The 27,746-nt window shown below is 38.0% G+C and overlaps 1 protein-coding gene across 1 annotated transcript in view; it reads right to left on the bottom strand.

The window, feature by feature from the left end:
* Positions 1–310: 310 nt before the first annotated feature.
* Positions 311–27,746, bottom strand: part of LOC113059310 (RNA-binding motif, single-stranded-interacting protein 3) — a 142,724-nt gene continuing 115,288 nt past the window's right edge. Inside the window, exons 7-14 of the mRNA XM_026227713.1 lie at positions 20,868–20,974; positions 19,655–19,698; positions 16,568–16,664; positions 14,202–14,252; positions 7,126–7,236; positions 5,427–5,510; positions 5,040–5,167; positions 311–4,069 (exon numbers count right to left, since the gene is read on the bottom strand). Of these exons, the coding sequence (XP_026083498.1) occupies positions 4,066–4,069; positions 5,040–5,167; positions 5,427–5,510; positions 7,126–7,236; positions 14,202–14,252; positions 16,568–16,664; positions 19,655–19,698; positions 20,868–20,974 (626 nt within the window). The 3' untranslated portion in view covers positions 311–4,065. The remainder of the gene's footprint in view (positions 4,070–5,039; positions 5,168–5,426; positions 5,511–7,125; positions 7,237–14,201; positions 14,253–16,567; positions 16,665–19,654; positions 19,699–20,867; positions 20,975–27,746) is intronic.

Raw genomic sequence — 27,746 nt, 5'->3', positions numbered from 1 at the left:
TAAACATACATTTATATATTAAAAAAATATTCAATTTTTTAAAAATAAAAATTAGGTTTCGTTTTAGTTTAGTTGTATTTATTTTCATATTTAAAGTGGTATTTAGTATTCGGATTTTTTAGTAGTTTTAATTTAAAGAAAATCAAATTGAGAAATGCTCATATGGTTAAAGTCCATATCAGCTTGCAATAATTGAGATTGTAATAATTCAACGTAAAATGTGCAGCCACCGCTATAGTGTTATAACATCGATTGGCTCTTTCCACAAAAGACTCAAAAAGAAAAGTTCAACCAGAATCAAAAAGTGGCATGATTTTGTAGATTTTTTTTATTGAAAGCTTCATCAAAAGAAAACAAAAATAAACAGAAGTTTAAACCTAACATCCACTGGTCTACAGACACTCTCAGGATCACAGCTCGAGCACATGGGAGGCAAGAAAGTGAAGCAACTCAAGAAATCATTGTAGCATCGTAAAACTGTTCCGCTTTCATATTTCAACAACACCTGTACAAAAACAATTCCATAAATATTTCTCTATTTCATCTGCCAGCACGTTAGTCTCTAATTGAGGTTTTGCAGTTTGTGTTGAATTTGGTTGAACCTATGCTGTTTCCTGACAGTACAACGGACGAATAGACGAACACTCGTCATTCAATGACCTCAACTGTGACAGCCAATCAGATGTACCTACAGAAAAAAAAGCATGGCTTGGACCTCACATCCAATGAATGGGAGCAGAGTTTCTAGCCAGCGAAAACCTTCGTGGATGAAAGGTGTTTAGCTTACTAAATTACAGTTGGGATGAGAACTCCATCCTACAGTTAGCAGAACCTTCAGCTTAATCGGACACATTTATTCACTCTTTAATGAAAAGCATGAAGGCCGCAGAGTGTATAACGCGATGACATCTTCACACACCTCTCATATGAGATACCAGCTTGAATTGTCTCTCCATTCCCAAGGCCCTGACCACTTAAATACTGAATGCTTGTTAGCAGCGAGCACATGATAAAAATAACTCTCCAAAAAGACAGTGGATGACAGAGACAAAACAGTGACTTTTTAAATTTATTATTATTATTTTTTTTTTTACTTTTTTGTTTAAACAGGTTAAAAATTAAAAGCTAGCGTGTCCTTTTTGAAGCAGTGCTGTCTTGCTCATTAGGAACATGGCATCGCTTTAATCCACAGTGTGAACACAGTATCTCACTGCAATGGCCATCACCAGAGGATAAAGTACACCAACTTTGCTTTAATACTGTCCCCTAGTGGCTAATTGAGATCATTACTTAGCTGTACAGAGGTCATGAAAACAGGAAAAAAGACCAAAGTGTCCACGATGACGTTCAAAAGGAATAAAGTGATCTTGAGGACTCTCGCCGGCCCTTTAAGACAGATAATTTATTCCCAGAGCACCTCGACAACTCTAGCTACCCGACTGTAAAACTAGGAGGAGTATTTATGATGAGCCGTATGACCATGAAGGCAGCAGAGACAGTCCATGATTCACCATGTGTATTAGAACTCTTTGCGGACGCTTTAATATAGTGCTTTCCTATCTGACTGCATCAAAATTACGTCAACTTCATGGTAAATAAAGGACAGCAGCCTGGTTTGTACATTAAAGGGATAGTCTGTCCAAAAATGTAAATTTACTCATGTTGTTCCAAACATGGCTTACTTTCTTCTACGCAATATAAAAGAGAACCTTTTAAAGAATGTTGGCGACCAAACAGTTTCAGGTCCAATTGACTGTTGTTGTATCTTTTGTCCATACAGTGCAAGTAAATGGGAACCGAAATTGTTCGGTTGGCATTGTTCTTCAATTTTGACTGATTTTTTTTTTTTTTTTTTTGGATGGACTATCCCTTTAAATTAGGAAATGTTCCCTCTTTCTACTCTTCTGTTTGCTAGTGTCCCCCTCTGGAATAGGCAGCCTGATAAAAAGAAAGCTAATTTCAGATACGGAAGGTTAAAATGTCACATGGGTGATATTTCTAACCTTAATTCTGAGCTGTCAAGGCACCTGAGCAACCACCGAATCCCATAATGATGGGAACCTTAGGCTCTGTCCCAGATTGCGTAGTTGGTGTGTATCCGCCGTCCTGCAATGGTCAGTGTGCATCCATGTGACCATAATGTGTCACGATTTAAGATTTTAGGATAACTACGGATTACTAACTATTATAATGCCACCAAAATGTGGCCATGACCAGCAAGGGCTTTGGGACAGAGCCTTTGTTTTTCAAGTAAAGACCGCCATTTTCATGAGAGATTTCCTATGGCATCTGGTTGATTGAGGAAACCTTGCATATAAAATGAGGCATTTCGATCAATGCGACTGCAAATACAGACGGGAGTGCTCAGAACAAAATGTTATGCTAATGGTGCTAATTGCAAATGTTTCTCAGTGCCCCTGAAGCAAAGCTTGTGTTTCATGACCTGCAACACATTCTCCTGTGTTTCCTCACGGTAAAATTGCTTTCGATGAGGTAGTGATCTGTACACAGAGTTTAAATACACACTAGTGAGTGCTGTGTTTCATTCCTGTTGAGCTGAAATTACGAATACGGCCTTCTTTGTGGGAAAGCTCGAACTGAACGGATGTGCGACGTGTTTAATAGTGACCGACCATCAGTCGGCGACTGAGAAGGTGCAGCGATAGAGGTATAGTTCTTTCAGCCGGGCAGACGGGACGGGAGATGAATGATGGTTGAGCCGCTCTCTGTCGCCCTCTGGTGGGGAGATCACACTCATGAGAATCAGTGATGGTGGATTTCTGCCTCTCAACTGAACGACTGACATAGATTCTACAACAGTGGAAGGAAGTTTAAACCCTAAAGTATCAATTTGGCCGTCCAGGTCAAATGGATAGCTCTGAAACCAAATGATTACACCAAAAAATCTCAAATAGAAAAAAAGAAACGAACAAAAATTGATCCACTCCACTGTCTTGAGGGGGGTTTCTTCATCTTTGGTATAAAATATGCCATCCACGGGCTGCATTTGATCCACAGCTAAGAAAGACTAAAGAAATTGTCAACAATTTCCTATTACTATTGCTTTTTGCACACATTTGCTTTTTTACTTTTTCATTTAATCCATAAGCTCTTATCTATTTAGATTTGCACTGCCATTTTTTTTTACTGTTTTAGTTTTCTTTTCTTTTTTTTTCCGCAATGAAACAAGCAAAGCAGGCTAAAAACACCTTAAAGCTCATAAAAAATATTGCAGATAAAAACAATAATGCCATTAAAAATGATCTGCACTACACAATAAACTGCATTTCCCATGATGCAGTGGATTAACATTTGTTTCATCTGTTCCTAAAAAATGCAACTCTCTTTAATCATCATCATGACCACAATATTTTTTTTTTGTCTGTCCTCTCTTTTAAACACAAAGTCACCACTGATAATTTAAACGTCTCCAGGAGACCTCTCTCTTTCTTTCTATTCTTTATACAGGTAATCTCCTTTCTTTGTCAGATCATTTTCACTGCATTCATTAGTCTCAAACAGGAAAAAGTCTTAGACGTTTCTTGAAATTAAGGCAACAAAGATGAAAAAACATTGATATTCTCTAGAAAACTAAAATCTAACTCATAAAAAAAAGAAAAGTAATAGTAGCTTAGAATCCGAGGAAGACTTCTTTCTTTCTTTTTACAAGAACGTGCTTCCTCATCTAATAGAAAACCCCACTGTTTCTGAAAACCTACCTGCACATTCAAAAAAAAAAAAAAAAGAATAGGAAAACTTGTACTTGTTTGAATTCGTTCACTTCATGAAGGTAAGGTTTTTCGGATAGCCGATTAACAGTAGGCTCGACCTCCGAGACTGCATTTCTCTCGTTTCTGGTCTGTTTGTGAGTCCTCCAAAGGTCCTCCGGTGTGGGCCAGGTGTTAAATAAATTGTTTGTTGTAGATGTTTTTATTTTAGATGCTTGTGCAAAAGTAGACAAAAACGTGTGTTCCTGTCTCTTGCGCTCTGTTTTCAATGTTCCCTCGTTGCAGTCCCCCGGTCTCAAGGCAACGCAGTCACCTTAACGCCCCCCTCCTCCTCTGGTTATCTGAACCAATGAGAAAGTCAGAGTTTGAAAAGCATAGCTACTGTATACGATTCACTGATGGATTATCACTTCTTCCTGATGGTCCAATAACAACATAATTTAATGAGCTAAATATAAGGCTATATCATGAATTCAGCTTGGCCACAGTTAACAGCTATACATTTAAAGATGCAGTAGGTAACTTTTGTAAAAATATATTTTTTACATATTTGTTAAACCTGTCATTATGTCCTGACAGTACAACATGAGACAGATAATCTGTGAAAAAATCAAGCTCCTCTGGCTCCTCCCAGTGGTCCTATTGCCGTTTGCAGTTACGGACCGCTCTCGGTAAGGAAACAACCAATCAGAGCTGCGGTCCGTAACTTTGTTTGTGTTCAAAATGTAGAAAAATGTATATAATAAGTGAGTACAGCATGAATCCATTTTCCAAACCGTGTTTTTAGCTTGTCCTGAATCACTAGGGTGCGCCTATAATAAGTGTTTATATTCAGACTATTTTAGATTGCTTCGGGGATACCGCGGCGGAGTAACCCAGTACCTCTGTGATTCTTCATAGACATAAACAGAGAGAAGTAGTTCCGGCTATGATGTTCTTCCGCAAGACGCAAGCAGTTCTGTTTATTAACCACTAGAGCGTCAAAAGTTACCTACCGCGGCTTTAAGTTGTGAAAAAATTACTATACATACTTATTCCAACAATTAGCATTTTTACAATGTTGCAAAAGACTGTTAGGAAGTTGCTAATACTGAAATATATTAGGAACCTCACGGCTGTGGCCTGATTGTTTTCTGGTGTTGTCACTTCATTTTTGAAACACCGGTTTCTTTAAAAAAAACTGAAATTGGTTATTTTTGGCCTTTTTTATTTATTGATTTTATTTATTATTTATTGCAGTGTTGTAAAATGTTGCAAAAAAAAAATTGTGTGCTTGCTGAGTCATGCATATATACTGTATATCAAACTCACTTAGCGGGTTGAAAAGTGTAGGTGGGCGCGTGATCGCTGGTGTTGTCCACACCCAGAGGCTGTTGCTGACCGCTGGCATCCTGTGATGAGGGCGGAACACTCTGAGGAGAAGCCTCCGTCACCACTCCCTGGAAGGATATGATGTCATAATTACAGGATGTCCCCTCGCAAGAAACAGAAGTACCTTTTAACCTACTCCAAAAAGAGGCATTATGGCTGTGTTTGGTGCTCCACACTGAAATCAGGCCTTGTAAAGCTGAAATAAAAGGCACTAAGGAAGTTGTGGGCGGATTTTGGCCCGAGGTGACTGATCTTCAGGTTTTCAATTAGCAGTGTTCATGTAATCAGTTGGACCGGCGAATGGATTTGCAGTCGCCCGAAACTCACCTCTACAGAGACAGCTGAGGCAGGCATCGCAGTGTACTGGGGAATGTAGGTCCCCTGCATAGGAGCAGCAGCCGCAGTCATGTACTGCAACAAATAAATACAAAGAGACACAGTTCATTCACACATACAAAACTATGCATGGTATGGATCTATTAAATCAAATGCACTAATACATACAAGTGACCAGAAAAATGCAGAGCCCCTATAGGGACATGATAGAAAAAAATATGACATGGGAGAAAAAGATTCTATTTTTCCATGCATTTTCACATTTGCACAGAGAAACTATTTTGTGAGAAACTTTTGTTGATTGGTGATGGAAATAATATGAGATGGAAGGAACAACTATATTTCAATGCTTTAAAGAGGGAGGAGTGCAAAATGTATTTAATTGAATGCAAAAGCATTGAAGCATAATTATTCCTCCAATGTCATATATTTTACCCATCATCATGTCCCTGGCTCCATACAGAATGAAGAATCTTGCTGAGATGAACACTAAATGATAACAAACATATTTTCAATCCTTCTATTAGTCGAATCCTGTTTGCTTTTTCCTTCAGTTTAGGTACTACTAGAAATTAATAATTTTACTTTTACTCATCACATTTCGAATGATTCACAATTTCATTTAGACCTTCAAAATATAAGGTACATATTTCACTGCTCATAGTGATACAGATCTATCTTCTTATTAAACACTGATGTATATTTTTCTTGCTGAGTTGTATCTTCACTCAATTTTGGTACATTTCCAAAAATTACCATGAAAGTACAATAGTGACTAAACCTTAAATAATGTTATTAATGAATAAATGCTTGAGAGCAAACAGGTTTAGTGATCAGTCTGTAAACTAGAGGCATTTTAGTATTTATATTAGTGCTGTCAAATGATTAATCATGATTAATCACATCCAAAATAAAAGTTTTTTTTACAAAATGTGTGTGTGTGTACAGAGTATATTTAAAAAAAATTTTCTTAAATATATACATGCATGTGTGTGTATTTATGTAGACATACTATATGTCCATGTACTGTTTATATTTATTATGTAAAAATATATATTTTTTGGATGCGATTAATCATTTCACAGAACCAATTTATTTATATACTATTACATTTTATAGTACTATACAGTTAGTATTTTGAATGAGCTTTTATTTTTATATTTTCATTTTAGCTTGAGATTTAATAATTTTAGTACTTATTAAAGTTAGTTGGCAAGTCAGTAGTTCTAATTTTCATTTTCCAATTAATATGTATATATTTTTTCAGTATCAACACTGCTACAAACAAAGTTATTCAAATATCCAACAGTTATCAATCAGATTTGGCAGAGTTAAACATTTAATAAGGTCAGGTAAAAGGTGTCAGGATATTGGTCAACTAAGTTAAAAAGCTAAGAATAAAGTTTTACTTTTTTAAAGGACTTTTTGTTTTTAAATGCTTTTAAAAACTGTATCTACTTTCTCTCAGGTATGTTTGGCTGGATACTTGAGTTCAATACTGGCAAGAGTATTCATAACTTATTTCCCAGTACTTTTTACATCCCTGGGTAGAGTTGAACTTCCTTGTTATTTTCTTCCATAATAGTTTGCCAAATTTTAATTAGCATTTAACTTTCTTCTTCGGCTCCTCCGCAATTCAGACCAGCAGAAGGTGATGAGGCCTTATGATGAAGGCAGCGGACACACTCACAGTGCCAGTGGTACCCATGGACAGGTGGTTCATCTGCTGGGTGAGGGGTCCCATCATGTTAGCGGGCTGCATGGAGATGGTGTGGTCCATGGCTGGCGTTATCACAGCACCCTACACGCATGTACAAACACAAACACACATTATAACAGGTCGAACTGCGTGAAGCATGGGAGAGGAAATGAGCTAGCATTCAACAATCCAACTGGACGACTTCATTAGAGTCAACAGGCTGATCATGCATTCAGAACTCTCTCTTTCTTTCACTCATCTCATTGGCCCGTACAGCCACAGCTGGGCCCTATTATGAGGGCCAGACGTGAGCTGTTCCACTTCAACAAGTGAAATAATGCGATCCAAATGCGAGCCATGCATAGTTCTGCAGACATGATGCATTGCTCACTTAACAGCAGAGCTGCTCCACACCACGGGTGTGTTTACGTTTCAGGCATGCTGGGATGAGAGTGCTAACACATGTGAGGAACAGACTAAAGAGAGAGAGAGAGACGTCTGCAATTTGCAACCGCTGACCTGAGCTATCATCTGATGCCGTCACATGACTGCTTTCACAGAACTAGGCCAGAGACGCAAGCACACGCTCGTTCTCGCATGCCAACTTGATTAGGATTAACCTTTCAGAAAAGACCCTCCGTCAAACAGTTTGTCAGAAAGTTCAATTCTGACGCTGGGATGAAGAGAAACCATTGTGCCATGTATAACTCTGGTTACAGATTATGAGGCACTCTTTCCTGTTAGTAGTGTTGTGTTTAAGACTCTTATCGGTACAAAATCACATCTCTGAATTAGTGATTGAGTAGAAATTCATCAGTCCGGACTACAGATTCAACATAAGATAAAAATGAACCCTATTTACTGACTCAAGGCACGTTCTTGGCCTTTTTGTGGATGATTCATTAGAGCATGTTGTTTTAAATAAACCGTTTGTCTTCATGATAATCATTTTGATTCACTTTTATCCAACAAGGATGCATTCAATTGATCAATAACGACTAAAAAAAGATTTATAATGCTACAAAACATTTCCATTTCATACTGTTCTTTTGAACGTTGTGTCCAGTATCCTGAACAAAATATATAAAAAACTTTGAACGTATCAAAATATATACAGTAAAGCAGCACAACTCTTTTAACATCGATAACAATAAGAAATGTTTCTTAAGCAGCAAATTGGTCTATTAAAATGATTGGTAAAGGCTCATGTGATGCTGCAGACTGGAGTGATGCTGAGCTGTGCAATCACAGGACCATATGAAAATACATTCAAATAGAAAACAGTTATTTCTAATTGTAATAACATTTCACAGTATTACTGCTTTTATAGATGCAGCCTTGATGAACTTATGAATGGAGAATACAGCAATAACTTTCATTACTTTAGCCGAGCGGACAGTTTACCTGTTCGGGAGCAGACTTATTTCATGTAAACAGGATTAGATCGCTTCTTTTCAACCAGAATTGATACTCAAAATATGCCTGCTACCACCGCTACTTTATAACAAGAGTATCGTACTGATCCATGGACAATAATTTAAAATAATAATCATTAAAAAAAAATATTTAAAAATAATATAAAAATGCTGCAGCTAGATACTATACTATAGACACAGACAGTTTTACTCACTGAAATATTTAATTGTCATAAAATTATTACTTCATAATTGTATTAGAGTCTTACACACATGCTAAACAGATAATAGAGTCGTGCATTATTTTGAGTGCTGACTGCTATTATAAGAGGGGCTTGATGGAGCGCAGGAGATGCAGATAACATGATATTGACCCTTAAGAAACTTTCATTAATGCTGTCACGTAACAAATCTGTCCAAATATAAAATGAAATGAATAGATAATTTCTACATTGAATTAAAAATGTAAAGACTGCTCAACTATTATAAATTGCGAATCTAAATAACTGGGAATCATGAAAGAAATTCTAATAAAATAAAAACATGTATCTATTATCTGTTTCATGTATCTATTATAAAATGTATGTAGTTTTGTTTGCCTGGCTGTTTCCTTATAAAAGTCCAGAAATTTGTCAAGTTTTTCGTTGGGTGTCATTTTAAATTATATGACGTCATTACATTGCCGTCTTCCCCCCAGCCAATCGCTGCACTGCTGATCATGGTTTCGAGTATCGATACATATCCCCTTTTAAGCCAACACATGAACGCGCAATTATCTCAGATAACTCAATCCAGCGATACTAATCATACACAACAGGTGTGTTCGAAGAACCCAATCAGCCGGATCATGATTAGCGCGATGATATCATCTTGGATGTGTCATTTGATCTTGGATGTAATAAGCGACGTACGAAGAACGGGCCTCTGGAAACATGCCACATTATGCAAGTAAAATGGGTTGCAAATGGCCAGTTACAGTTGCTTTTCAAGATTTCAAGCTATCTATGGTCATTATCTAATTTAGATTTTTTTATCTATCAATACGCGAATAAAATTCATGATGATCTATTTATTCTTTTCTAGGCAGAAGTATATACTGTATTTATGGCTAAATGTCTGATTACTCTCTTAAAACACTTAAATCTTGAAATTCTATTCGTCTATAGCCCTTCTTCTCCCTCTGCGTCTCATCGTTGTAATGACAATCAGAATATGTCTTCAGAATTTTTTTCCGGCTGTGGAAGAGCATCAGCTTTCAAGCATGTGACACTTGTGTGGTAACTCCTGACTAAATGCATTTATTCTGGCACTCAAAATCCAATTAAACATTGGAAGTAAGTATTTTAATGAAGTGACATTGATGCCACATAAATAAGTCATTTATAATAGGTTTCTGCATTATTTCCGAGCAAGAATATCCGACCAGCTTGTACAAAGGAGTTCACATGATCAGTGTCACAAATTGACTTATTTGATTAGTGACAAATCAAATAATCAATCTGTGACACTGATCATGTGACCGCCTTTGTACACCGGTCAGATATTCCTGCTTCTTAAGGAAGAAAGTATGCTCTTTGGATCACCATAAATCATGCTGGAGAACATGATCATTGGGTTTTAAACAAACACAAATGTACGATACGATGATATGCAAGTATTGCATGGATAATTATTTCGTCCTTTCTAGCACAAAACGGCTCCAGGTGAAATGCACCAGTTTCTGAAGAGCTCTGAAAGAGATATATTCTTTTTCTGTGCACCAACAGTTAAAAAAAAAAAAAGCCTTCACACACACTCACAAACATGCAAGCTTCAGTCTCTCTCTCTCACAGCTTGGTGCTTGTCTGCGCTTGAAGAATAAACTGTACAGGCACTTGGTGTCAGATGCGCTCTGTCTCTATTCACGCTTTCAGAGGTAAACCGTTCAGCCGCCACGCTCAGCTTTCAGACGCGAGAGCCTCGAGCTAACAGTTCCCCCGCCCCACAACAAGCTTTCATAATGAGCGAAGGAAAAAAGAAATCCATGCTGAATAATTCTCCACTCTAATTTACAGCCGTATCAGTGTGAGACTTAGACAGACGATTAAAGCCGCGCTTGTGCGTACGTGTGTGTTTTTCCTTCATTTCCCTGAGGGGACGTATTCGGAAAGTGAGTGACATTCTGAGAGGGATTTCTGAGACAGCCAATGAGATTTCCCTCTTCAGACAACAGCCTTGTAAACTCAGTTCCAACCTCAGCCCAAATACACATTCATCTTAGCTGATGGTTTCGAATTCTGGCAGCCAAAACGTTGGTGGCTGCCGTTTAAAGCCAGAGATTTCCGATGTAAACTAGATGAGCAGAAATCTCCCATGACATCAGAGGAAGGAGTGTTTTTTATCCAAGACGTCTAAAATAGAGACAGGAAAAGGAAGTCAATCTTTTTGTCTCTCCCAGGTACCGGTGCTTATTAAAAGCAGGCTGCCAGGGAGGATGTTTGATATTAATCTTAAACTAAAATGTGCCAAGGCATAACCACTAATTCCCACCATTTAAACACACTTAAGAAAAACATATACCATGCATTTTTTCTTTCTCACGCACACACACAGCACCCCGCCAATCCCAACAGAGCATTCTTGGGCTGCGATAAACTCAAATCTTTACTCAAACATGGGCTTCTTTGTTTCTGCAAATGGCCGTGACTAGTAGGGGCTTAGAGAAGCGTTTCATTTCTTTTCTCTCCTCTTGCATGGCGGTTCCACTTTAAGCGGCTTTGCTGTAATGCACTGTGGCCTTGATTCATTAATGTTCATTTCCAGGATGTGATTTGGTTAGGGTGGCTGGGGATTCTTCTCTGCGCTTAGATGGAAAGAAACAGGTACAGTAGAGTGATGGCCCTCTGGGTGGTGCATTGTGGGTAAGTGTGTGCTTGTTGGTTGGTGTCTGTGTGCCCTGCTGACAACATTTGTGCAGCTACCCTGCTGAAAAAATTAGCTTACACGTGCAAGAATTTCAATATTGGTTAATTAGTTAATACGGGTTGACCCGCAAGTTGTAAAGCTGGTTGGTCAAGATACTGTTGATAATTTTGCAATACTGCAAAAATAGAAATAAAATAGCAAAGAATCAGTATTTTTTTTTTTGTCATGTTGAAGTACAACATAAAATAAAAGCAGATAAAAAACATAAACACAAATCAACCAACATCTGTGAATGTACAATTTATTTGAAGCTAAATTAGTGGCTGCAGAAGGAAGATTTGAGTTACAGTATTAAACCGAATAGTTTTCACAAAAATAATATAATATATACACTATATTAACTGAAAGTCGATAATAAAATGGGGAATTAACTTACTTTAGGACGTATTAATTTCCCTGAAGTCTGAGCCAAACTACATGAAGCAGGCTGAAAAGTGATCTGTTCTTGGCCATTTTGTTGCCAAGCTGAACTAATGAAACTCTTTTGTTGCGTGACTTTGTTGAACTTCTTTTGAATTGCATACCAGTAAATTCCTCTTGTCATTCCAATTTAAATTCCAATTCTGCATCCTCGGGTTCATGGTCAATTCAAATTCACATTTGTGTTTTAAAAGGAGACCAATTCCTAATTTCTGAATTTTACTCAACCCTTATAAGGACACAAGTGAGCCAACACACACACACACACACACACACAGCCACACAGCAATAATCTGGCTATAGTAATGCAGAACTCAGCTATATGGCCAAAATAATCAGCAGGTCACAACAGCAGGTGCACTTAAGATACACTAAAACACACACACACACAGCACTGCGGAGTAGGAGCTCAGAGGACTTCCATTGTCTGCTGATCTGCTTAAACCCTCATCACCGGCTCCGGTCGCTATGGTCACGTGTCTCCACGGTAACAAGGTGCCAAATTCAGTGGTGTTCTCCAATAACAATGCTTCCCTTTCTCAGCCACTTTTAATTGCTGGCCTTCTCTCTTCAAAGGAACCACAAAAAGAAAGCAAAGAACATGATTTCTCCCGCCTTTGTTTTCTTTCCAGGATTTTCAAATTAGGCAGAGATCATCTCACAGACTCCCACTGCATCTCTCTCTCTCTCTCTCTCTCTCAGGCAGCTGAGGTCTTTTTTGATGGGTTGCCAGATCATTAGATATGAGGGTTTGGTTACAAACACATTTACACAACACAATCATGATCATCAAACCTCCCATCCGACTACACATGCACACATAGACACACAAGCACACACACACGCGCACGCACACACACACAAACACACACAAACATAAGAAGTCAGAAATATTACTACAGTATCTAGTCAGACAGACATCTGCCTCCTTTTCTATAACCCTGTTCACTTCTCGAGTTGCTCAGGATCACATAAAGCCCTGCGTCTGCCTGCTGCGGATCTGGAAACAGCTGACTGAAGACTTTTTTCAGGCCCTGCCAAAGGAAAAGCCCTGATCCCAGACTACCTTTGGCCATTTTCACAGTGGAATGCAGACCTCTGGCTTACACTAAATCCAAGTTCAGGTTGGAGCCAAAGAGACGGTGGGCAGACCTCAGCCAAGGGGTTGCCTTCTTATACAAGAGTTAAGGGAAAGAACACAAGAGAGGTAGTTTGTACCGATGTATTTGTGCAGTGAGACCGAGAACAAGAAAAAAAAAATGTCTCCAGGTTGACAAAGTTATGTCGATGGAGCTCAGACAAGGGACAATTTATCTGATCCAGACTGCAGACTGACTGGAGGAACAGATCCTTGAGTCGCCTGCCCTTAAAGGGCCAGTTCACCCAAAAATGACAATACTGTCATCATTTGCTCATCCTCATGTGTTTCCAAATCCCTATAAATTTGTTTCTGCCATAAAACAATGTGAGCGGTCGAGTTGCAAAATGACAACGAGTACCATAACAGTTTCACAAAAAGTGGTCAGTGGCTTTAAAAGAATGTGCTAGGAGGTGTGTAGAAAAGTTTGAAGAAAAAATTGTGTAAAATGTAATTTAAAAAAATGTATAATAATAACAGAAAAAATATGTGCATGTGTACATATGAACATAAAATAGAAAATATTTTCCATATAATATTTGTATTTTTAACAGTGTAAATGCTGAAAATATATAGATGCCTTTATATTTTAGGGGTTTAAATGGGTCCCTCGAAAGGGGATCTGCATAATTGGGGTTTCTGTGGCATCAAAAAAATTGAAAACCCCTGGTTCATATTACTAATGCTCTATATTGTCTTCTGATGTCACTTTAAGCACATCTTCAAACTAATTTGTCTCATGGACATCACTACATGAGACAGAAAACAGAAATTTTCAGTGAATAACAAATTAAAGTATGCCTGTTAGTAGCGAGTAAATGATCAAAAATGTTAAATATTTGGGTGAACTATATAAACACATATAAACACCCCTTTCACCGCCCCCGCGCTTACTTGCTGGGCCACAAGAGGGCAATGGGGGTAAAGATCCCCAGCATTTTTTTTTTTTAATTTAGCTCATAGAACATCCTCTCTTTCACAAAGATAAAGAAAATCACTTTCACCCTTTCCTCATTTCTCTCTATCTGACGGTTTCCTCATGTCCCCAACACATACACACGCGCACACACACGCATATACACACATACACACACACCAAGATAAATGAACACCTCCTCAGCAGCACTTACCGTAGGTTGCATAACGTACTGTTGGTGAGGCATCCACGATGTACTCTGGACCTGTGGAAGGAAACCAGCATTTCTTAATTTCACTCCTTACCCCCCTCCTACGCCTCCTCCTGCTGCCTCGAAGCCCTGATTCCCACAGAACAGCCAAGGCAGGAGCAAGTAATACAAGAGCGATAATTACACAGGGATCTGAATTCTACACACAGCGATATTGCCTCCTAATTACGGCACTGCAGCAGCAATTTCATCATCTAAGGCCGACTTGGACCCCAAAAAATCTCTCCTTTCATCTCGCTGCCAGAGTAATTCTCACAGCAACATTTACTACATTTAGGACAGGGTTACTATAATTAACTAAAACTATAAAAATAATAATAGTTGTTACCAGCAATAAAAATAAACATTTACTAAAAATTAAATACAACTTTTGTTTCAGCTGGCAAGGCAACATTTCTCTCTCTCTCTCTCGTTTTTTTTTTTTTTTTTTTTTTTACTTGATGTACTAAAATAAATAAAACTAAAACTGGTATAAAAAAAAAAAAATAGAGACATTAAAATGACTAAATGCTAATAAAAATGTCAAACCACAACAAAATTACAAAAACTTAATAAAATAAAAAATAAAGAAATAAAATAAAACAAATGAAAAAAAAAATATAATAATACAAAGATACAAAAAAATGCAACTAAAATAAGACTGGTATGCTTGAGTATTATTTTTTATACCACACACTAAAGGGACTAAAATACATAAAACAAAAACTGTAATAAAAATTAATAAAAAACTATATTAAAAAAAATTAAAACATATATAAAAATAGATAATAAAAATACCAAACACATACAACCAAGTAACAAAAACTGTAACTAAAAAAAAAAAAAAAAAAAAAAAAAAAAAATTATATATATATATATATATATATATATATATATATAAAAATAATAATGCTAAATTATGTTATTATGAGCATTATTTTATACACAAAACAGATGTGAATAACTTATACTGAAATGAATAAAAATGAAAAACATGCACAACAAAATTACTAAAACTAAAAAAACAATAACGACAACAACAAAAAAAAAAACTAAAATAGCACTGTAACACTTTTTATTTTTATGCCACACGGACTGAGAATAACTGGCCACTTCCTGTCTGAGAGGATGGAAGTATGCATTTATTTTCGTGAATGTGTGTTTGAACGGTTGTAGGTGTCTAAATTTATATGCGGTGTCCTTTTATGTTGTTCTAGGAAGAAAAGCCTTTGGGATTTGTTCATCACTGTGATCCACCTCGTGCTTCTCTCTCTCTCTCTCTCTCTCTCTCTCTAAACACACTAAGTCCACTAAGATGTGTAAGCACACACCTTCTCTCTCTCTCTCTCGCCGACTGTTAAAAGATTCATGCTCTCACTCTGCTCTCCCTCTTTCTCTCCTTCTCTCTGTCCTTTCACTGGAAAGGGAAACAGTTGTCTCTTTTTCCATTCTCGAAGTTCTAGGGGAGACTAGGGGAGGAATAAAGGTAGCAGTGCATTGATTTCTTGTGCAGTGCTTGGCTTTGAACTCGTTTTGGCGGGTTCAGCACTATTTGCAATTTAAAATTAATTCGCTGGCCAGCAAGGCACTTTTACACATGATATCACGAAATCTGATTAAGAGATAAACTTGGTAGCGTGCAGAATGCATCATAACAAGCGTGCGGCTAGGAGCGTAAACTAAGACTTGGTTTGTATATGTGCACTTGTGATCGCATGTGTGTGTGTTTGAGGACGAGAGGTACATGATCTAAAGGGCTTAGCAATTCTCCATGCTCAGCAATGTTTTGTTTAGTTTAGCCTAAGCCAAATCAATTAAGGATGCTCATAGTCACTGTTTGCTCACTCACAGCTTTAATAAGCATTCCTAACGTGAGAGCAAACACAGAGAGAGGTGGAAGACATGCTATACCTCCACATGATCTCCTCATATGTATGTGACGCAGATGGCATTGTGTTTGTATAAAGTGGCTCCAAAAACATTTAGACACTCAAATTTCTCTTAAAAATGCCTGAAAGTCATTGCATTAGATATAAAATATCTGCAAAGAATTGGTGCTAAACCTCTTCTCAGAATGAATTACACTCTTCTTAGATATATTGTTATTATTTTTAACAAGAAAGTGTTAAATTTATTTAACACCATTTTTTTTTGTGAAATGTTTTGCTTAAGGAACTGTGCTATCGTTCTTTAGAACAAATGCATATTTTAAGTATGACATCTTAAGTGTCCAAAAGTTTCTAAGGGCCAGTGTGTAGATGTAAATGTGTGAGTTTGTTTGCCTGCAGCGTGTGTTCGTTCTGACTGCTGTGTATATGCTGTGATCATACCTGATATGTGGAGACAGGAGAGGCTGCGATGAATGGAGTGATTGACGTTTGAGCGATCATGCGGTTTGTGGAGATGCTGTATGGTGAGGAGTAGAACCTGTAAGATACACGAAAAACTGTTAGTTCTGTTCGTATAAAACAAGAGTGTTACAACATTGAGAGCGGAAAATTACAGTATAGAGGGAAAAAATAAGCATGTAACAACAGCACATTTTCGTGAAATGTGCTACACAAATACCATATTTGTCGCATCAGTCCAAAAATACTTAATGATGAGGAAAAAAACATATATGTCGCACTGGACTATAAGTCTCATTTATTTAGAAAACATTACCGTCTACAGCCACGAGAGGGAGCTCTATGTCTTCAGTGTAGACTACAGGAGCACTGAGCAGCATAGAGCGCCCTCTCGCGGCTGTAGACGGTAATGTTTTCTCTTGGTTCATGTCTCTCGGTTCATTTCAAATTAATTTTGATAAATAAGTCGCACCTGACTATAAGTCGCAGGACCAGCCAACCTATGAAAAAAAGTGTGACTTATAGTCCGGAAAATACAGTAATTTAAACTGAATATGAAGTTTGTACAAGTCACATTAACAGTACACTTAATACTTTTTATAAAAAGTTTATAAAAATATACCATAATTCAATCATTTCTTTTAAAATGTAATTTATTTCTGTGATGGCAAAGCTGAATTTCAAGCATCATTACTCCAGTCTTCAGTGTCACATGATCCTTCAGAAATCATTCTATGCTAATTTTATTTTCCAGGATTTCTTGCTTCATAGAACAGCATTTATTTGAAATCAAAATCTTTTATATGTTTGTGTGTTTATCTTCACAGGCTCGTGTCACAACAGCTGATTTGTTGACTTCTCAGTGTTACCCGAGCAACAGCATTTTCCCAATAGCTACAGTTCTCGGGCAGGACTTTATTTATCATTGTGTACCTACTGCGGACATGTTTCATCTGCAAGCTCCGTTGCTAGGCTTTATTGATCGGCTTGTCTGAAAGCGGAGAAATAGAGCATGGGGAGAGAAAAGCTGGCTGCCCGAGAGAGCTCATGCTCCCTTATGTCCCAGTCTCACAAGACGACCCGAGTGAGAGCATGTACAGGAAGAAGGAAACACGATCTTTGAATATATATATTCTGATGTGGTAGGAGTGATGGAAAGGAGAATGGAAACAAATAAAAGCGTTTCAGAATCTGGTTCTTTTTCCCTTATTTCATTCCCTTTCCCACAGACAGCAAGTGCTGAGTCAGGGCTGCAGAAGGAGCCAGAGCTGGTAACTAAGGTACGATGATGACTGTTTCCCCAGAGTGCCGGATCAGAGACAGAGCCCTAGGCCTTCCGTCCACTGGAGCGGACAGATAGAAAGGGTCTTATCTACCCTAGTCTAGTACCCATCTTCCTGGCCTGAAACCAGCACCTGACGAAACACTTACACTCTTCGGTGCAACAATGGCACAAAATGCAGATTGATTTTGACAGTATTTGTGTGTGTATGTGTGTGACCGTGTGCAAATTTAAGACAGCTCTGAAGAGTTCAGTATTACTCACTGCACCTCAGATGTTGTTAACCCTGCTGAATAGACCAGATTAAACCTTCATGAACCTGCTGGCTAGTCAAGGATGTCTTGGTGGCTAAACTAGTTGACCCTTTAAAGCCATATGTCTCATTAACACAATCAGTAACTTCCTGAAAAAAAAAAAAGCTTTTGTATATGATGTACCACATGTATTCTGCCCTCTGGTGGATTATTCATATAATTCAGGAAGTAGAAGGACTTTTTTTTTAAGTTACAGTTTCCAAAATGTCCACCTTTTTTTTTTTTTTTTTCTGTGAAATGTTTGCTTATGCTAATAAATTAACAAAAATAAACCCTCAAGTCATACCAAACCGTAAGACCTCTGATCATCTTCGGAACACAAATTAAGATATTTTTGATGAAATCAGAGAGCTATCTGACCCTCCACAGACAGCAACGCAACTGAAACGTGTGCATGAAGGTAATCTGCATCAACAGCGTTGTTTACGATTTGGGCAATGCATGTGTATGCATTGTAATACTCTCTAAAATGGTTGAAGACGTAACTTGGGGGAGAAAAATGGTTAAAGTAAATGAATGTAAATTATGTTAATTATTATTTTCTTTGCGCAAAAAAAGTATTCTCGTAGCATTGCAAAACTGAAGTTGAGCCACTGATGTCACGTGGACTGTTTTACCGATGTATTAACTACGTTTCTGTACCTGGGAACATTGGGAACATTGCTGTCTGTGGAGGGTCAGATAGCTCTCTGATTTCATCAAAAATATCTTAATTTGTGTTCTGAAGATGAACGAAGGTCTTACGTCTTTGGAACAACATAAGGGTGAGTAATTAATGACAATTTTAATTTTGGGGTGAACTAACCCTTTAATTAATTTCTAATTGAAATAATTTTACTAAGATATACTTGGAGTGGGAAGTGATATATTGTATGTATTTTTATATATGCATCTCTACACACTTCCAATAGAAATTAAATTTTACATTAAAAGTGAAAAGTGAGATTTTTGACTACACTGACACTAACATTGACATTACAGATTTTTATTTCAAATCAATGCTGATTTTTGAAGTTTCAATTCAAACAATCCTGTATCATAAAATTATTTAACTGTTTGTTGTGCACCAAATCAGCATATTAGATAAAGTATATTAAAATAGAAAACTGTTTTAAATGGTATTATTTTACAATATTACTGTATTTCAAAAAAATTAAAATTATAACAAACATTTTCTAAAACACTTAACCATCTCTCAAATGGACCACTGACACTCTATCTACAATCTCAGTTAGTACAATCTAAAAAACAGTTTGGACATTGTGGTTGTGGAATCCCATTCACTTCCATTATATTACTGATAGACTGCAATGGTTTGAGTTAAAAATATTCATTTGTTATCTACTGAAGAAACAACGTCACCTGCATCTTGGATGCCCTGGGGGTAAGCTGATAAACATCACATTTTCATTTTTGGGTGAATTATCCTTTAAACAAGCATTGAAAACTCAAAACAACAAATTAATCTCTTACCCATTCTGCATTGCAGTGGGATCATAGGTCAGCGTCATGCCACTCTGAAACACAAGACAGACAGGACAAAGAGTGAAAAATAGTTCAGGTGAAGCAAGTATCCTATAAAGTCTGTTGAGTAATGCTGGCAATAGAACAGGGTCATCTAATAGGGGCCGACCAAGTGCTCTTTATATCTTTAAAAGAACATGGCCAAGACTAGTAGCTGTGGATCCATTACCTCAGAATGGTGGGCTGTAATACCAGACAGGCTCGGATTCGATACTGCACAAAGTTATTTGGTATTTACAAGGCTGCAGAAAGCATAGCTCATGTTGACAGAGCCACACTAAGTGAATAAGGGGGGAAAGCTGGCCGCTTAGACCCGTATTGGACTGGAGCAGATAAACAACGCTCATATACTGCAGGTTTATCAAGTGCCAAGCTTTACTCAGTGGGGAAGAAAACCTGGAGACTGGTGGGAAAACCATTGACCTAACCTACATGTGATTGGACACTCTATCTAGTTAATGTAGACCCCTGAGGTTGCATATTGAAATACGCCTTCATGAGAGAGTGCAGCCAAAGTAATGGCGGCTGCCAGCTCCCCATAACGGGCGATCACGTTCTGGTCGGTAACTGGGCACGCTTCCCGAAACCGCCGCATCATGCCAGCAGCTGGGGCTGCCCAGAAAATGCCAACTGTACACCCTGTCTACATTTTCCCACAAGCCAACCCAGACGGCGCGACATGCTTCGTGAGAATAAAGACCAGGAGAGGAGAGATTAAAGGACCAGAGTGAAAGACTGGGAACTCAAACATGGCCAGATGACTCCATCAATCAAATGTTTTCTCATGCCTCCTTTCTTCCATCTTACGTATGAAACAAAGGGTTTGTTTCCAACATACTCCCTTCTTCAAGGCTGGGTATTCTGGTAATGGGAATGCAAGGGAAAAATAGGGCAGAAGCTGGCGTGGAAATGGTAAGTAAGTAGGATCAGGTTGTGTGTCATTTGGAACTGAACTGAGTCTGAATTCCAATGGCTGCATTTGGATTGAATTTGAACAGATGCAAACAGAAAGTAGGAAGTAGAATGAAATGTATATAAAATGAATATAAATGCAGTTTTTATTAAAAAGCCAAGTTATGAAACTGGCTTATGAACAGGTCGATAGTTAGTCAGATTAATAGATAGACCGATATTAGAAGGTCTTAAGGTCGCCAGTGCTCACCTCTCCTTCCCGAGGCCACGGTCGGCCATTTTGAGGGTACTTGTTCTGACTCTGCCTCTTCTTCTGTCCTCCGTCTGCAAACTTGCACAGCAGTGGCTCCGTCGGGGCTGTGGAGGAGAGGGAACAAACACAGAAGAATATAAAAGATCAGTCAGCTAGTCAGCAGGGCGTGAGAGGGAGGAGTGAACGGATATCTTCATAGGTCAACCGCAATACGAATGATGGAAAGGTCATGACCTCTGCAAAGAAAGTGGACTACGTTTTGAACAGAGAGGGAAATGTTACACTACAGGTATCACACCCACACCAAACCCACAAAGTGGTGGAGGAATATCCAATGACCTTTTGAAGTTCAACACTCCTCGACTATCTACCCTCGAATTCCTGCACCCCCTCCCGCACTTTCCATTATGTCTTTGACACTCAGACCATCGACTCCACTTTTGGCACGGGCATGCTTTCAGATCCCCACCATCAAAACAACTTCCCTGGCAGGTCTTCAAAGCGCCTTGTTTAATATTTGCTAAATAATAAATGACCTGATTGATAACTCAAATTGGTGCTGACTGCGCCAGCCGATTTGTTTCGAAACATCATTTTTTTGTTTTTGGTGCTCACTGAAGTGTGTATCTCGCTTACTATCTCTTACCACACAGAAAACACTTGGAAAGCAAAGCGAGAAGGCTCCTCTATGACCCCGAGGGGCCGGTTCATGCAAAAGGGGAGCGGAGAGTTCAAAATAGTTCTCTTCCAAAAGTGCAAAGCAGGATGGCAGGCACTGAAGCGAAACACTTCAATGTTCTCGCTCAGTCATGACGGCAATATGAATTGCAGGGTGTGGAACACCTCTCTGAAGTCTCCGAACACACTTGAAGAGCAGGAAATTTTGCTCTCCAGTTGAACAAATTCCTGTACGCCACAGCTAAGCTAAACTTAATTTGGTTTCCTCGGCAACCAGAAAAACTCATTTAAAGCGAGCACACACTTCTTGCATGATGGGATCTGGCAGAGTGCGATGATAGATGCAGGAGGAGGAGTTTTTGCTTTGTGGAGTCCAGACAACTATTCTGAGTAATCCTGCCCTCCGGCGATATGACTCTACAGTCACCTCTGAAAGTATGTTAGTTTGGCAGAGAAAAATGAACACTTTCTCTTCCGCGCGCTCTCACCTGCACTGCGATATTTCAGCTGCTCTGTGGAACAATAGAAAGCTGTTGTGTCACAGACCACAGAGGATGCTTTGTGCGTAAATAAGCACATATATTGCATGGAACCAGATAAACAAATACCAAAACAAGCAGATGAAATGGCTCAACAGTACATTACATATTCTGTAGCTGAATAGAATAATTAATAGCTGTTGTTTGTTCTTATTTGTCTGTTGTTTAGAATGAGAAATCAAACAAGGGATCAAGTCAAAGATTTGAGAATAAAATCGCCATTTCGAGACTGTAATTATTCAGAAAAACACTAACGGGGTATGATGCCAAAGAGAAAAGATTAGATGAAAGAAGATGACTGAAACAAGAAAACAACAGATGAAAAGAGATCAGAAGAGAAGAGACAGTTGATAAACAGAAATATATATATATATAGTATTCAACATTTGAGGTGGATCAGAAAACATGCATATGCAGCTGACAAATCTGCAGCAACTGTGTGATGCTATCATGTCAATATGTGTGAGTGTGTGTGTGTGTGTTTGTGCAATTTCTTTAGAATACATTACATCTCTAACCAAATCAGAAATTGTTCATTGTTTAAAGAAGAGGAAAGATAAGACATGAAAAGAAGAGAAAAAAGAGATCAAATGGAAAGAAGAGACAAGAAAACAGACATTTGAATGAGATATTTAAGTATTTAAAAATAAGATACCAATTAGAATGAAAAAATCAAATGAAAAATGTGCGTGCATTTTTCCAAAATCAAAATGTTTTACAATTTTAAAACAAGCTGTTCTCCATCAATACAAGTTGTTCTAATAAACAACAATTTTCTCTAAATTATATGAAAACTCTTGCCAAATCATAAATGATTCATAAAAGATTACACAAGAAAAAAACAAGGAGAAGATTAATGGATAAGAGAAGAGAAGTGTTGAGTTTTTGGCCCCTGTGATCTCATTGTGCTTTGAGCTGTAGTGAGGTGAAGTAAACGTGTCTCTCCTCCACCTGCAGAGAAGGCAGGATCTACACCTGCAGCCTTGTCATCACCTTCCTATTATACACACACACACACGCTGACCAGCACTGATAACGACAGCACACCACAAGCAGCTCCATTGTGAAGGACGGACCGACATCGAGGCAGCAGAAAAGATCACAGCTTTTGCAGCAGACTTGAAATGTTTCAGCAAGCAGCCCCAACCCGGCCCTATCTCAAAAACAATGAGTCTGTATGTGTGTGTGTGTGTGTGTGTGTTTCAGCTGAGACAGTGGGAAACGGCGTGCATTAAACCCCCTCACAGTTTAGGTCGAACTCTAAAATAACAACCAGCAAACAGCGAAGCCAAATAACGTTGGGAGTTTCTGTGCTGCTTTTGGAGCATGGTGGAATATCCATGCTGATTTTATGAGCAGACTCCGCTTAGCATTAGCTCTGTTTGGTTTGCTAGTCAGGTTGCCCTGAACTCAAAGTCCTGAATCTCACTCATGTGTGGAAAGTTTTGAGCCTTTGTTAAGAATGGGAGATTTTTGATTCAGAACCGAAATTCATCAAGGGAATTCATACCGCACACGCACAAAAACAAACTATTACTACTGCGTAGCAACACAAAACCCACTCTAGCAAAAGTACAGCAACATCTTGGTAAAACTGTAGCAAAAAATGCTAGTTCCTACTAAACTGTCATTTTTACTTTATTTTTCATGACTGTGGCATCTAATATCAAATTCTACACAGGTTTATTGTAGACACAGCTGTAGTATTTTGGTGGAAACTATGGTTACTGTGATACATTTTGGCAAGGGAGGTTCGCGGGCCATGCTAGACGGCTTCAAACCTATAAACACAAACAGAAACATATGTACAAGAACACACACACACACTAGCTGTTAAGGTATCTCAATCGGACACTTCATCACAATTAATGAGCTAAAGCATGACGCTATTCCACAAACGACCACAGGGCAAACCACTAACATGCAATCACTCAAACATCTGCAGCGCTGCACGCGTGTCAGTTCGCCAATATTTTAATCAGAGTCTCCTTGGAGCTCTACACACCATTGCAGAAAGTGTCCCAACATGATGACGTGTTTTAAATGTAATATGAACTATTGCAGGGAAAATTCTTAATTTATTGACTCATTTTTTTTTTCTCTCATGGGGCATATATGAATTAGTGTTGGGCCACTTTTCATTGCTTTAGGAGTTTTCCCAATAAAAACTAATTCTCGTCCTCTTAAATCCTGTAGAGACAAACACAAAAATGAAAGCATAATTTAACAAAACATTATTTTTTTGTATTGAAAGTGTGTTTGATTGTGTGTCCATAAGTGCTTCCATAACATTTACGCAAGCAGACAGCTTTAACCACATGTATTTCCAAGCTGTTTATTAACTCTGGGTCATGGCACTGCAGATATTCAGTTGCGGAGGGAATGTGGAAGGGGTGGGGGTGGGGGGTCCGTCAATAAGATAGACATGTGTTTCTAATCTATGGCTGTAGTCCTGTGTGCCAACTCCAGCTGGGCTCCCACAGACCTCCAGTTCTCATTGTGGGCGGCATGCATTCCTAGCCACACCCAAGTTTCCCACCCTCAGCCCCTCGGTGGCCCTCAAGTTCCCAGATTTCTTTGTTATTGCACTCATACCTGGCATCCTTTCCTTCCCGATGACCTCAAACAAGCTGTAGGGCCCTATGACTTCCATTATATCACCCAACCCCCAAATTCTGTTTTAATTTATCCCAAATTCCATGTTTTCTTTTGTTTAGTTTTTTTCAAGATTCATTTTTTTTTAATTAATACTTTTACTATTACTGCTAATATAGTCCTATGCAATGTGTTTTTTCCTAGAAATTATATTAAAATTTTTCTGGGTTTTGTGTTTTATATTTAATACAGAACTGTTATAAAAATGGTGGGAACCAAATCGGTTGATAAAATGTTAACTAATCTATTAAAATGTAATATAAATAACTCCTTCCATTTTTGACAAAGTGCTACAAAACAGTGATTTACTGTTTAAATATAAGACAAATTTAATTGTACAATTAAAACAACGTGGATGAAAAATTGTGTAATATACACAATGTATAGTGTGCAATATTCCTTAATAAATAATAAATCAAATTGTTTTTAAACTATTGTCTACTGTATTGTTATTATTGTTGTCATTACTTTGAGAAGTATATTGTACTGTACAATAACAGTATATTTCTGACATAATTTCAAGAAAAAAGAAACATCATGACGGCTTATAGTGAAGACCTCTGAGTTTCTGTGTGTATATGTGATTATAATCTTGATCAAATAAAATGTTGAAATGCTTGTGAGGTGAACTTTTCAGAGTAGCTCTGGAAATTAAGTTTATGGAGTCATGTCCTCATAAAGTGAGGCAGGCTCTGAAAGCACCATGATTTTCATGTAGAATACTAAGCATAGACAAAACTGTGCTACTTGTGTATTTTAAGACGTAGAACAAGGAGTATATAGACCTGCCATTAAGTATATAGCCCTACTTTGATTTATTCATCCAAATTTCGGCAAATTCCATGACAATTCTAAGTTATACAGTAAACTGTGTTTTTATGACTGGATTCTGTGATTATGATTCTGCATCGCTGAAAACACAGGGGATGCACCGATGCTAACCGCATTTGGGTTAATCAGGGTTTCGTTACTCAAAGAAGCTGATTTAACTGGAAGTTTGGTTTGACACAGAATGCCTTGAAAACAAATTGAGTACATGTGCATCACATGGAACTCGCTGTTCTAGAACACACAGAGAAGAAAGACAGAATGGTGTTTACCAAAAGGAAGAAAGCTGTTTGACCTGGAACCGTGTGCACTGAGTGGGTAGGAGGAGCATGTGACCCTGACAAAGCTGGTGTCTACACATCGCCCACGCTCTAATAGCAGCCTACCGCAAAGATCCATTACACTGCCAGCTTGGCACAGTGGCTTTCAGATCCAGGAACAACGATGCACTATGGTTTCAGATTCAGCCACCGCTGTATGATACATATAGAGAGAAAACAGAGAAAAACACAGCCCAGAGTTGAGCGGTGCTGTGAGGTGAGCCCACACATGCTCGGTGAGACATGAGACTTGACTGAACACAACAACAACACAACCCTGGTATTATACGTGTGTGGCGTTTGTTTTCGAGATGGGAAGCCGGCCTTCCCATGAAGCCATGGGCGCTGAGCCTTATCCTAGAGTTTTACACACAGACAGTCTTCTGAATTATACAATACAGTGCTCCTACTTTAAGAAGCCTCCCAAATACGTCTTTTTAAACACATGCTACACTGTATAAAAGGTTTATAATTTTAAAGCAAATATAATGTAAAAATACTACAGTAAAAATGTGATTTGGTCAACTGTAGGGGAAAAGCTGAGATGCAACAAAACATATAGTTTTACTGTGAAATATTGCAAAATTTAGAAACGTCATGAATTTAAAACAATCTCATAACACAGAGGTCTCTGTAATTGCATTTGATGATATTTGTGAAAAAAGGCTAGGTGTTTTTTTTTTTTTTACAGTATACACTATTATTAAAATTTGTAGCTTATTTATTTTTAAATCATTTTTTAGAAAGTTATTTCTATGCTCACCAAAACTGTATGTATTGGGTCAAAAATACAGCAAAAACAATAATATTGAGTTTTTGTTTCATGTATAAATGTAATTTATTCCTTTGAAGGCAAAGCTGGATTTTCATTAGACATTACTCCAGTCTTTAGTGTCAAATGATCCTTCAGAAATCATTTTAATATGCTAAGTTGGTGTTCAGGAAACATTTCTTATTATTATTAATTTATAAAATCGAAGTATTTTTGCGAAAACCATGATCCAAGATTCTAAGATGAACAGAAAGTTCAAAAGAAATGCATTTATTTAAGACAAATATTTTGTAACATAAGAAATATATTTAATTTCCACCACGTGTGTCCCATTGCATAAAAAATAGGATAAGAAACTTGAGGAATAATGACGACCCACAGCATTTTCTAAGGTTACAAATATAATGCATGCGTTCTTTATAACCCTTATTCTAATGATATAGTAATGACAACAAATAAAACATGAAACAACCGCTTCCCAGTGTGATGCCCTGATCTTGGATCAGTGCTGGGAGAGCAGTTTACTCTGAGCACTGGTTTGTTTGTTTGGGCTAAAGCGGGTAAATATCACTGGCCGGTTTGACATCTCCCCTCAGTGGAGATAGAGAAGATGAGGAAAGAGACAATTCAGGGAGAGAGACAGAAAGACAGACAGCAAAAGAGAGACGCACACTGAGTAGAATACAAACATTGCATAATCAGCTTATCCTCCCCACTTGCTGCCTTTTAATGGGCCTGTCTGACTTTGGTTTGGTGGATGCTGGTCTGCACAGCCTGTCCTGAGAGCAGGTCACCAGAGAAAGAGAGAGAGAGACAGACTATTGTCTCAGTTCTCTAATAAAACACTGAAGAATGCAAGGTCAGGAGCCAGTTCACTGCATGCTCGTTTAAAAGGTTGTAGTTCATGTTTCATTTAGAAGGAATGTTCTTGCCGCATAAAAACAGAAGTTGTCTCTTTGAGGTGAATTCTCTAAACAGTTGCACCGCTTTTGTGTGCAGTTTTTCAGCAAAAAATAAAACAAATAAAATAAAATAAAATACTTACAATCCAGTTTAAGCATACAGTCTGCACCATGCATATTTA

This window comes from Carassius auratus, chromosome 41 (assembly GCF_003368295.1).
Source record: "Carassius auratus strain Wakin chromosome 41, ASM336829v1, whole genome shotgun sequence".
NCBI classification, from domain to species: Eukaryota; Metazoa; Chordata; class Actinopteri; order Cypriniformes; family Cyprinidae; genus Carassius; species Carassius auratus.
This window is presented reverse-complemented; position numbering and strand designations above follow the sequence as displayed.